At 51.0% G+C, this 13,293-nt stretch overlaps 1 protein-coding gene across 1 annotated transcript in view; it reads right to left on the bottom strand.

The window, feature by feature from the left end:
* PlexA (plexin A) overlaps nt 1-8,448 on the bottom strand; it is a 207,175-nt gene extending 198,727 nt beyond the window's left edge. Inside the window, exon 1 of the mRNA XM_011140455.3 lies at nt 6,968-8,448. Coding sequence (XP_011138757.2) covers nt 6,968-8,284 — 1,317 coding nt within the window. The 5' untranslated portion in view covers nt 8,285-8,448. The remainder of the gene's footprint in view (nt 1-6,967) is intronic.
* Between the last annotated feature and the right edge of the window lie 4,845 nt (nt 8,449-13,293).

Here is a 13,293-nt window from a genome sequence, read left to right on the forward strand (position 1 = left end):
TATTTCTTTTTTTTTCTTTCTCTCTCTTTTTTTGCGTCGCGCAAAACTTTTTAATTGCGAGGCTCACTCCAATGGCCGAGGCGAGAGGAGGCCATCCAATTTGCGCGAATGGGTTTTTCTCGAACGCTTTCCCCGCCTCGCCATCGTCCACCCGCCCGCCGCTCACTAGCTCGCTCCCCCCTTGTCGCCCTTTGCCACGATTCTTTTGTGACGCAAAAATTGAATCCACATAGCCGCGGCACGTTCACGGGCGCGAGCGCGTTGCGTGTGTGCGTTGTGTGTACACACACGACGGAATCCGAAGGAACCCGGAGGAATTCGATGGGAACTCACTTTCGTGTTTCCTTCTTGTTTGTTGTGTTCGTTCTTCTTTTTGCATCAAATTGCTCTCTTTCCCCCTCCCTCTCTCTCTCTCTCTCTCTCTCTCTCTCTCTATCCTGTCGTACGCACTCGATGTTGTTTTATTCTTCAATTAAATGCAGCTGCCATTGTCATTGGTAGTTTCAAAGCGCGCCGAGCACAAAATCGCGTGCGTCCTTTGAGAGAAATCTGCGCGGATCCACGAAAGTGGAGTTCCTCGATCGCGAAATCAATCGCGAATAATATCGCGAAAAATCGAAACACGCCGACGCGGAGTACGCGTGTTATTAACGAATCAGTCGAATAATTTCTGCGGCGAATGATTGAAACTTTTTGTCTGTTCTCGGACAATTTGACTGGGTTTTCATTGCATCAACGAAGGTGCCGTCCGCGCGCGCGAGCCTGCGACATCTCAAGCGTAAACTGCAAATTGCAACTTCCAGAGCCATATTACGAAACTTTCGAGGCTTTCTCTCATTTCAAATGCCGCTCCTCTTTTGCCCTGACGGCCGATACGAAAGACGAAAATATAACCAAGCACCAAGGAAAATATGCACCGAGGAAAGAAAAAATTGCACGCGATTGCAGCTTGCACTCGTTCAAGAGTCTCGCAACATTTTACGCGCGAGAGAGATCGCGCGAGGCTATGCGACGGGGAACAAAGACGCATCCTCCGAGAGAGGATGCACCTTGTCAAGTTCGAGATTAATGGCTCGACTTTGCTATTACGATCCGCTCCCTATTCTTTTTTTTCTTTTTTTATTTTTATTTTCGAGAGTAGTCCGAGATACGCGCGAAGTCTAAATACGGTTGTTCGATCGGCCCGGCTCGGCGCACGCGAGCGCAATGAACTCGCGTCGCTTCCGTTCCACCGGAATCTTGCGGTCACCCTGAAATAAGAGGTACAGGAAGAGGTACAGGAAGAAGAAGGCAAGGAAAGAAGGGGAGGGGCAGCAGGGAGGAAGGAGCAACAAGAGGGACAGAGGGTCTTCTCCTCCTCGAGCCGACCCGCGGCGGGTTGTGCGGGAAGATAGGGGACGAAATAAGGATAAAAAGCGAACATTGTGTGCGCGTCCCACGGCAGCTCGTCGCCTAGACCAAACAAACAAATCTTTATCTCCTTTATGGTCGCTCGCTTATCTCCGTCCGGCGACTGACTCTCTCTCCGGCAGGTTCTCCGCGCCTTTTTCTCGCCTTGCCGCGTAAGAAGATCCTTTGTATTCCGGCATACGTTCTCATGGCGGAGGAAAAGTTTCAGAAACGAGAAGGCGTGCGCGAAGGCGCGAGAAAGAAAGAGAGGGCGGCGAATTTGAATAAATCTCGCGCCACCTCGTGAATATCATTTCGCTAGACTCCGCGCGCGGCGTTCCGCATCTTTAAGCGGCTGCTGAAAATGGCTCTAACTATCAGCCCCGATAAAGTTGAGAAACCCGGTGCTGCATCTTCCGCGCCGACGATAGCCCCGGCAAATTTCGTTATAACCCGTCGCTTAGAAAGCTTCGGTGTGCGCCAACGGCGCGGAGGAGATCTCGCGTAATTCAATCGATATCGGAAATAAATAATCGGGTCGAATACGGAGGACGAGAATGACCTGCTACTTTCGTAAATGAGTGTTTCCCAAATTCACCAAGGTGAGTCGAAGAGAGCGAACAAACGTGGCAAATCGAATATACTATTGCGAAATATTTGACGATATTTCTTCGTTTCAATCGTCGTCGGTGTAATACATTCTAGTCGTTCTAGTTGCTGCGATACACTGCGGTCTTGGAATTCTTCCAAAGTTCGATCTCTTTATTTTTCCGCAAACTCGCGAGGTGCATCCGCAGCCGAAATTTTCGTTCTGTACATTAACCTTGCATGTTCCATTAAACTTGAAGGACCAATGGAGAATCTGAAGATACAACAATGCATAAACCGTCGTCTTGTGGTGTCGCGGATATTTATTTACTTGCTTGAAGAAGTACTTGCGTAAGAATTATTCAATATTCGATCATCTCTCTAGTCTGTACCTGCATTTAACAATGAAAGCCCAGTCAAATTGTCCGAGAACAGACAAAAAGTTTCAATCATTCGCCGCCAGAAATTATTCGACTGATTCGTTAATAACACGCGTGCTCCGCGTCGGCTCGGGACGTAATAATTATCAATGCAGCGAATTTGAGTTTGAATCTCTACCGGGCCGCAGCATCGCTTCTGTGCGCAGCACCTGCTGTCTTTACTTTTACTGCTTTTATCGAATCTCCAAATCCTATTAAAATTTCTGCGTCAATGAGGAACGATAATAAACGGATTATGAAAAAAAAGTTTGCCGTTTTACTTCCTCGTTAAATTCATTATCCTCTCATGTGTATTATTTAATATTTGCTTATCGCGCACATCCTATCTGCAGTTGTATAATTAATACGTTGTATAATTAATTTACTGATTATCAAGATCAAAGATGGGTTGAAATGCAAGTAGAATAGTACGACAATCGCGAATATTAAATAATTCTTCCTGCTATGAAGCGCAATACGAAGAACACAGCGATAATTAATTTGTAACATCGGAAAATATTAATATGCACATCGTTATATCTCAAGATTCTCTACCGGTTCTTCGAGTACGACGAAAGTTGCAAGGTTAATTGAAAGCATAATTTCGGAATACAAGCCGAGGAGATTCATCTACATTTTTCTGTACTTTTATAAACGACTGTGAGTCGGACTAATCAAATCTAACAAATGGACAACTGAGGAAGAACAAGAAACGAACACCATTTATCTCATTCATTGCGAAAATTTATCGTTTCCTTCGCTATCAATTTAGATACGATCTTCACGCGAGAAATGGCAAATGTATATAGATCGAGGCGCGCTGAGAAATTGTCTCGCGATGGACTCGTCAGAACTTCGTGAGTAAACTGAGATCGAGCGCGACGTACAAATGACGTTCAATTCACTAATGCTACTTTCTCCTTCACTCCCTTTCTCTTTTTCCCCTGCGCCCACGCGACGGGCAAAGTCAATTTACGAAAACTCTGAAGAATAACTCGACGTGTGGAAGAGCGCGACGCACGATCTCGAGATGCTGCCGTTCACCGGAAAACTTTTCGACAAAACGAGCCGCAACTGACGGCGCGGCGACGTTTTAATCCGCGCGAGTGCGACAAAAAAAAACGAAGAACAATCGAGATCCGCGGGACAATGGACAATGGTAGCATGAAGCGATAAAGAGCGCATTACTTGAGATAATGGCGGCTCGGGGTACATCTAATCTGTCCAACATCTCGGCGAAATTTCACACGAACGGCGAGTTTCGCGTTCGGCGGCAGCCGGCGTCGCGACGCGTCACGCCGGCGAAAATCTCGCGCTGGAATAAATCGCGAGAGTCCATATTGAACGAACCCACATTCCGCGCGCGATCCTGGTAAGTCTGAAAGCGTGGAGCGCCGTGCGAATTGATGCGCATGTTGATTGTGTTAATCTCGCCCCGGACTCATTCTCGTTCCATTTCAGCACGGAATATTTATACATGTGAAGATTCACTTTCGAAGCGCGCACCACTCTATCTCTCTCTCTCTCTCTCTCTCTCTCTCTCTCTCTTCCTCCCTCCCTCACTCTCTCGTCGCAGTGTGAAATTAATTCAACAATGCCGCGGCAACGGCGCGGGAGGTGTCCACTAATTTAGCAAGCTGAGTCCATTTCGTTTCCCTTTCCCGAGCGATGACTTCGCAAAGTACGGCTTGCAGACGTACGGCTGGTGAGTTCGTTTATTGAGACGAGCATGAATCGCGGAATCCGACCGCGTCGCATGTATTCGTGCGGAATCAATTCGCCGGAGTCCCGGCGGAAGGAGATATAGAGCCCGATCCCGGTGTTCCCTTTTGTACACAAATTCCTCAACCAATTTGGACTTTGCCGGTAGAAACGTCGGGAACCATTCTCCGTGTGTATATGCACACGCGTGAGTGTGAGTGTGTGTGTGTGTGTATACGTGTGTGTGTACGTGTGTGTGTGTACTAGTGTGTGAGTACTAGTGAAGGATTGGACATTTTTGTAAAATTAACTTCTCCTCGAGCGGACGGCGAAATCTCAGCGGGAATTTTTCAATACACGGCGCAGTGGTAAAAATCGAGGGACGTCTGAGCGACGCGCTACAACGATAATAGTGGTGGTGCGATGGTGATACACACGCCGATACGACACGTCGCGTACACACACGACAGGTTGGCACAAGCGGTCGGCGCAACCGAGGTCTCTCATCGGCGCTCTCTATGAGTTTCGGTTAACCGCCGGCGAATGGATCGACAGCGATCGATCGCGACGAGATAGACGCCGGTTGCGGTGAGGAACGTCGGCGGCTAGCGCGGAACAGCCGCATTTTCCGTCTGGTCTCTCCGACAGCAGCGGGGAGAGGCGCGGGGAAAAAAAAAAGTAAAAAGAAAAAGTGGCGGAATGCGAGCGCCGGTTGGCCCGCAATAAAATCGCCCCGCCGCAATAAGGCGGCGGCCGGCATCGCCGGGGTACGTTAATAAATTATGGAATCCGCCGGGCCGCGTCGGCGGCGATGCGTGCGGATCCAGTGAGAGAAAGGCAACTCGCTGCCAGACTCTTTCTCTCGTTAAGGGGATTTAATTGCGACCTCGCGAGATCCTGGGCACACCGTAAAGACGGAGTAAAAATTCGGCCGCTTTCCCGGGGAACAGTAACGAGCGCGAATGCATTCATAATCCGAGCCGGATCGCGCGACGTTCCTCTCACGAGCGCCCACTAATAACCCGAGTACCGATATTTTCACCGATATAATAGCCGTTTAATGCGTAATGGTTTACACGCAATCCGTACGATCCCGTCGCGCGCATCGCGATGTACACACATGTGTAGATTTTAATTGCAGCGTAATGATAATTGCGAGGTAATTGTATAAAATAATATTTCGCTTATTTCCCCGCTGACGAGTAGATATGAAATATATAATATTAAACGTGGTACTTACCAAATTACACACACACACACACACACACACATACACATGCGCAGGATGACACGGCAAACAGACGACAAATACAGTGGAACAACGTTTGTTCGCGTGTAAAATTTATTGCATGCGCGCGCGCACGCGCGCGAGAGAGAGAGAGAGAGAGAGAGATCTTCCAGGTAACGAACGCGCGTGAAATCTCATTAACGATCAGTCCCGTTTCGTAGATGCCGCCGGTACTTATCTGTCGCTATTAAGAAGATTAAATCGTCGTCGATCGATACCGAGAGAGCGGCCCTCCGCGTTCCTCGAGAAACGGAAGCGCCAAGCCCGCGGGCTGTTCGCGAATGCATCGCGGTGCGCGAGGCACCGGGTAACAACGACGAGAGCGGGATGCTGTGCCACGTAGAAAGATCGTTCCCGAGCGCGAGTCCGCGAGTTCGCACGCAACGAATGACGCGCGTCGTGCGTGTGAAAGGAGCATATGGCGCTTTGTACACGAGGCAATCGTCCTACGTCCTGCCTCCCCGTGCTTTTCGATGCCACCTGTTACGTAAATGCGAATGCTCGAGAGAGCCAGAGCGAAGGAGAAAGAGAGACAGACAGACAGAAAGAGAAAGAGAAAGAAAGAGAGAAACAGGCAGACAGAGAGTACCCCTCCCCCCCTCTCTCTCTCTCTCTCTCTTTCTCCCTCTCTCTCTCTCTCTCTCCGTACTCCTCGTCGAGACGCGGCCGATTGATTCGCACCGTAATAATCGAGAAGGAGGACGAATAGCGTCCTTCTTGTGCGACGGGAGGTCTTCCCACCTGGCGGCCATTCAGCCGCTCGACAACGGAAAGCACCACCGTACGCGCGCGCCGTGTGGTTATAATAATTCCGGCCAACGATGGCACCCCGAGATACCCTCGTTCGCCGAGTATCACGGTACCGTACGAACGCGCGCGCGCAAGTATCTTCCGCGAGTTATTGTTGCCCGGCAATGAGCCTCGCGCGCGTCGAGGTATCAATTCGTTTGAGCTCTCTCTCTCTCTCTCTCTCTCTCTCTCTCTCTCTCTCTCTCCCCCTCTCCCTCTCCCTCTCTCTTTCTTCATGCCGGTCGTGAGGAATGAAGCGAGCGCCAACAAGTTTCAGCGAGATAGCGAGAGTAACGAGATGCTTATAGCTGTCAGCTTCTCCCGCACACGAGATAAATCAATTTCCCGTTCGATAACACGGTAAGTGGATATGTCACTCCCGCGTGACGTAATGCGCGATTCGAAGGTGCCTCGCGACAAGTCGCGATCCAGCGCGAACCGCGAGGATCGCGAAGTCTTATCCTTCGATTGTTCAACGGGCCGGCGGAAAGGTATGGAAAAGAATGGAAAATCCGCGTTTCCTCCGGCGACGCCAAGACTATTCCTCTGACGGATGCGTGATACACGGCAGAATCTCGGCATAGATCCTTCCGCAGGACCTTCTCGCGAGCGATCAACGAACGTCGTGCTTCTCTGTCGCGTTGATTTCTGACAGACCCGATCGAAGAGCTCCAAGTGCCTCGCGCGTCTTTCTCTCGCGAGAACTCTTCGACTCCTTCGGCGAAATCGAGTCTGACATTTCTACAACGCGCATGCGCGCGAATATCAAATCACGTTTGAAGGTTGAACTTACCGTTGATATGCACTTGTGGCTCGGCGAGATGAACTCCAGGCCGCGCTGTCCCTCTCCGCTGAAGCACTTCTGTATGTTGCTCATGAACTTCCGGCGGATCGCTTTGAGGGAGTAGACGCAGAGGGCCGAGTGTGGACGCGGCACGTCGCTGTTGGGTCCGTCGCTCTCGGCGAACACGGCGAACAGCACGTCGTCCTGAGCGGTGATGCCGAGGTCGCCGGCGAGCACCGAGCCAGCCTTACCGACGTAGGCTGCCTGCACCAGATTGTAGATCCTCTCGTCGCTGGTGCAGTTGATCGGTATCTCCGTGTACGAGTAATAATGCTCGTCGTCTTGGCACACGCGCACTAACTTCGACAGGTAGATCGGCGTCTCCGTGTTCTTCATCTGGGTGGTGAGAAAATAACTGAAGCCACCGCTGCTGAAGCCGTAAATGTAGTTGATGGGGTAGCGCTCGCGCGACAACGAATTCACGTACATTCTAGTGCCGGTGGTAACCGCAGCTTCAGCGATATTCAGCATCTTGTCCTTGTCGAGGGAACGCGAGCTCACCGCTGGCACCTCCGAACGGTAAGGCGAGTTGCCGGTGAAGGTCACGCCGACGTACATGACTTGCGAAACCGGCGGATTCGGCGGACCTGGCGCTATGAACGCCACCGTTGACGCGGTCGCGTTATTAGCCACCACCGCCTCCTTCACCTCCTGCACTACGTCTGAGATGTTGTGCAGGTTGCGCACCGTGCACATGCCCTGGAACAGGCTGCCGCAAGAGATGAGCCTCGTCGTGGTGTAATCGATCACCAGGGCCTTGTTCACGTTGTCGACCGGCCGTTTCTGCGCCTCGCGAGGGCAGTCCAGCATTGAGCACGCTGTGGAGTCGCCCTTCGGCCCGGTTACCTCCTTCACGACCAACAGTAGGTCCGGCGACAGCTGGTACAACCGATTCACCGCGCCCACGTACACCCGGCCGGTGTTCTTGTCCACCACCAGGTGGTTCATACGCTCCACCTCGGAGTCGTGGAATTTTTGCACTATGTCGGCAGGCAGGCCGCGCGCCGCTGGCAATGGCAGTGTCGACAGCAACAACAGCAGCGTCGGGATCGGGCACAGCGCTAGCGCGCGATACCGCCACCAGCCGTGTCGGCGAGGCCGGGACGCCGACCGCCGCGTCGTCGTCGCCGTCGCCGTCGCCGTCGTCGTCGCCGTCGTCGTCGTCGTCGTCGTCCTCCTCCCCATCGTCGTCGCGCCTGTTGTCGCTGCTGATGTTCTTATTGTGCTTGTTGCGGTCCCCGCCGTCGTTGCCGGGAAGACTGACATCGCCTACTCTACTTCCGCGCTACGGACTCCGTCGCGCGCCTTCCTCTTCCTCCTCCACCACCTCCTCCTCCGCCCCCTCCTCCTCCTCCTCCGCGCTGCCCGACGATCCTGGCGGAGGCGGTCTCCTCTTCCTCGAGTCTCGCCCAGGCCTGCAAAAGATCAACGCCGAAACCGGCGGTTGTCATCTCCGACAGTTGGCGGAAATTTTATCTAAATACAACCGCGGAACGCGGAGAAAAGCGAAGCCCGACGAACGAACGAAGCGAGCCTCGCTCTATTTATAGCCGCGATGTTTAGAAGGGACGATAGGAGGGCGGGAGAATTATCTGTTGGTGGTGGAAGCGCCTGTAGGGATGAGGAATAGTGGCAATTTAACGAAGAAGCGAGGAACGCTGTTGCTCGCGAATCGATTCGTTCGATCAGGCTCTGCTCCTGTGCTCTACGCTCGCTCGCTCTCTCTCTCTCTCTCTCTCTCTCTCTCTCTCTCTCTCTCTCACTCTCTCTCTCTCTCTCGCTCTCTCTCTCTCTCTCTCTCTCTCTGCGACACCCAGCCGACAATTTCATGGGCGAAATTATGAGCGATCTCTTGTATGCGCCGCGCTTCCCTCGTGCAACAGAAGTCCGGCCGCTTTAATATAACTACTATCCGTGGCACACGTTACACGAGGAGCGACATTACACGCATGAGACAGCGTTCACCGTGCATAATTGTAACGATTATCTGCTCGGACTCAAGGTGAGAGCACCTCGTGCACGCGACGTAATCTACTTTCGATCGAAGCGAAAGGTGCAATTAGCGCAACGACACGGAACAATTATCGCCGACAACTGGCGATAAAAATCGAGTATGACGACTACGATGATGATGATAATGATGACGATAATAATAATAATAACGAATAATGATAATATGACGATGAAAAACGCGAATTCCACTGAACGTAAGCCAGGCACTCACGCCAAGTATAAAAACGACAAATAACACGATATAAGGGAGGGTATCGATAATTAAGCCTCCCGGACTCCCGACGAAGGAAAGCGCATCGCCGTAATGTCAAAGGCAAAGGCCTCTAATTGACATCTCTTCTCTCCCCCTCTCCCCCCCCCTCTCTCTCTCTCTCTCTTTAATGGAATGTAAGTACTTCTGTGCGATCGATGCTTCTTGCCGATCGCTCGCAAAAGTTCACGTAGTACTTGCAGAATCCGACGAATGTAGCAGGACGAAAGTAACGAGATCGCGCGCTAGCAGCGGCAGCAGCGACGGCGGCGAGAGGAGGGAATGTACGATTTATCGAGCGGAGAGGGGGGCAAACCGGGTGCCTTTGAAACGTGCCCCTCGACTCGACTCCTCCCTCCCCCTCTTAAGAAAATGAAACGACCGACCTCGTGCAGCCGGCGAGAGAGACCGCGTTGGGGAGAAAGCGAAGGGTGGCGAAGGGAAAAAAAACGGGGCGATCTCTCTTTCGCTCTCGCGTCTCTTATCGCAACGCCGATGGTAACTGCCGATCGGGAACAAAAGTTTTCTTATTTCCCAAAGACCCATTTCCTCCTCCCCCTCGGATTATCCCCCCGTTCTCCTCCCCGCCCCGTGCGCCTCGTGCGATTTCACCCGATGTCAATCTCGGTTCATAACGCCGCCGCCGCCGCTCAAGGAAGATTAGAAACATCTGCGTGCGAAAATCTCGCGTACTTTAACGATAATTCGTGCGAGCAGCGGAAATCTCCGTCTCTTCGTCTCTCCGGCTATGAACTATTGAATAGTCGGTATTATTCAAATAGATTCGACTTCCATTAAATTATTCGTCGAGTTACCCACGTTGATTTTGCTTCGTGATACAAAAAAGTGAGACAAGCTCAAGCTCATTACGTAATTTAGGAGAGCGATACCACCGAGTCGTCGTCTTTTAAAATAGAACCCATCATGTAATTAATGTCTCGAACAAATTATCGGATTTCTGGGATTGACTGATTAAATTTCCGAGAGAAATTTTTGGATTGATATACCATTAAGTTAAAATGTGGGTTAATATATTAAATTTTTACTTGCCAGGATTAGTTCATGTATCAAAAGAGATTTAGATCAACTTTTACCTAAAATAAAGTACGAAAATTAAATTTTGGCGTGTGTGAGTGTGTAGCGTCTGATAATAACGGTGGATTTAATGTCGAAATATCCGTTGTACTTTTTTAAAAACTGAAACGCATGCGAATACTTTCATGACGTATTAAAGAAATTTATATAAATTAATTTATATATTCGCTTAATCCTCAAGGAGAAATCTAAGATACATTCGCGGCTCAAGTGTCCTGTGAAGAGATGAATATGCCGTACGATTTTTCTCCCGAAAGAAACCCGATACGTTCGAAAAATATGAAACTCGATTCTCCCGTCGGTATTAACGGCTCGACCGTCGAGAGAACGCGATCGTTATTGCGTTACGCTTCGCGCGTTCGGCTCGGAAAAGTAAGAGCGATCAATGTTATCGATCTGTTTATTAACCGCGACCGTAATTTCGCGTAGTCTCCTATACACGTGGGCTATAGCAACCTCGATTCAACAATGCGCGTCATTTGTTAGATGACGAATCGGGCCGTCCAGCAGTATCGCACGTCTAGAACTGTGTTCCGTGGAAAGGAGAAGATAAGGAAGTTCATGAGATCTCTCTTTGTGTCTCCCTCTCTCCTTTCTCTTTCTCTTTTCCTCCCCCCTCCCCCCCCCCTCCTCCTTCTTTCTTTCTCTTTCTCGCATGAGCCATTCGCGGTGAGTAAGCGGTCGAGTGGCGATCGCACGGCACAAAGAAAGTAGTGCAGGTGGCACGTACTTCGATAAGTATCGAATCGAGCACGATAAACTCGGATAACGCGAGCGTGCGATTGCACGCGGGGGAAAATCCACAATACGCGCACAAGCGCGCGCGCGCGCGCGCGCGTTAAGGGGAAAATCGTTTAACCCGGTGAAAATAATTTAGTAACACAGACGACGGAAACGGCCTTTGATCCGCCTTTGTACCTCTGGATTTCCACATTGCGGAAATCCCTGGTATTCTGCGAGAGAATTTATTTGTACCCTAGAAAAATACAGTTTGACAAACTTCCTGTCGCGCGAGTAACGCGCAAGAGGCAACATTAATCGCCTCGCGCGCGTTCGCTTGCATTTCATTTCGAAAATATCCTTAGACGTAATAAACGTGATAATCGCCGATACAGAGAGCGAGAGAGGGAGAGAGAGAGAGAGAGACAGAGAGAGAGAGAGAGAGAGAGAGAGAGAGAGACACAGAGAGAGAGAGAGAGAGAGAGAGAGAGAGAGAGAGAGAGAGAGAGAGAGAGAGAGAGAGAGAGAGAGAGAGAGAGAGAGAGAGAGAAATCGCGCAAATTCGCTCCTTGACTAACGTGTCTATAGCTGCTGAACGTTTTGAAATAACGAGCGCTCGGATCTATCGACGTCGGGGCGTCGACGTCGCCGCTAAATATGCGAAGCCGACGCGAAATATGCGAACACGCACGCTATCGCACACACGACACGACGAACTCAGGTAGCCGGACATCTGATGAACAGTACGCGTGCCTTTCTTCGTGAATTTCCATTGTGCCGAGGAGCGGCGACACGCACCTTGATGCTGGTTAAAACGGTAATTAACGAGTGTCTTAATTGCTCCCGGCAGTTTACACCGCGATCTCGTCGAGGCGATACGCGACGGAGACACCTCTCGTTTCCGACGAGCCGCGCTAGTTGAGAAAGTCAAACACGCGTGAAACTACAGGCTAATTAGCGTGCAGCCTCGAGGCGATGCGGCGCTTAAAGTTGGGATGGAGGAGGTGGCTCGGCGGGGAGAAGGGGGGAGGGGGTGGTGGTGCCTAAATTCACCGAGATACGGCCACTTGCGTTCATGCGGCACCAAAGAGCCCGAGTATCGAGTGTGTGTTATGCTAACGAGACCGCGTGCGATGTGTCAAGGAGGAGAATACGTAGTGAGATCTAATGTGAAGAGAAAGAAAAAGGAGCAGACTCCATCTGCGCGCCGCGGGAGTATCCGCGCTAATGAAAAAGCCGAGCAAAAGACATCAAAGCGCGCGCGCGCGAATCTTGTAAATTTTTCTTTCAATGAGGAGGAAGACGTCGGGCGATATAGCGCGAGGACGCTCGGCGCAAAACTGGATCGCAAAAAGTCCCGGACTTTTTAGAGCTTCTTAATTGCAGGTATCCGCGCGGGCAGATTTATACTGCCGAGATACATCCGATAAATGACGACACAAAGCGAGAGAGAGACTCGCCGTCGTACGTGCGTGCACACCGCGAATCGTCCGACTTTAATGCAAACGTGTTCTTGCTCACGTGGCCGTCGCGCGCTAATAAAAAAGAAAAAAAGAGAGAGAGAGAGAGAGAGAGAGAGAGAGAGAGGGAGAAAAAAGCGCGAATCGAAGGCGAGGTCGTCTACGGTGTGAGAAGCGCAGAGCTCGAGAGACAAACTGCCTTTTCAAGAAGCGGCGGCGGCGGCGACGGCCGCCGCGTAACGAATGCGCGATTGCTCGACAAACTTGCCTCGGAAAAAAATATAGTACAGCGGGCGTAGCAGAGGGGCGGGCTGGAGCGCTCGAGAAAAGGGAGGAGGGATGATGGGCCGTAGTGGAAGATCGAAACGCGAGAACGGTGCATCGCCCGGCGATCCTTTAAACCTTCCCCCCGTTCCCTTCTGCCCAAACTGCCTTCTACCCTCCCTCCGCCCCGCTCTGTGTAGGTCCTTCTGATTCCTCGTTAAGTAAATGGTCGACATGGAAAACGTGCCGCGGAAACTTCCGACGTAATTCAAAGAGATACAGAGTGTAAAAACGAACTTAGCCTTTTACGATGTTTAACTACGTTCTCGTAATCCCAGGGAGGGAGGGAGAGAGGGAGATGCTGAAGGAAGCAGCGCGAGATAAAGATGCCCGTAGATTTAAGTGGTTGCGCAACGGCGACAGATGTACTTCGAGCGTAACGACGCGATCGTTTCAAGTCACTTGCTATGTAC

Source organism: Harpegnathos saltator, unplaced genomic scaffold, assembly GCF_003227715.2.
Source record: "Harpegnathos saltator strain DR-91 unplaced genomic scaffold, Hsal_v8.6 scaffold779, whole genome shotgun sequence".
Lineage (NCBI taxonomy): Eukaryota > Metazoa > Arthropoda > Insecta > Hymenoptera > Formicidae > Harpegnathos > Harpegnathos saltator.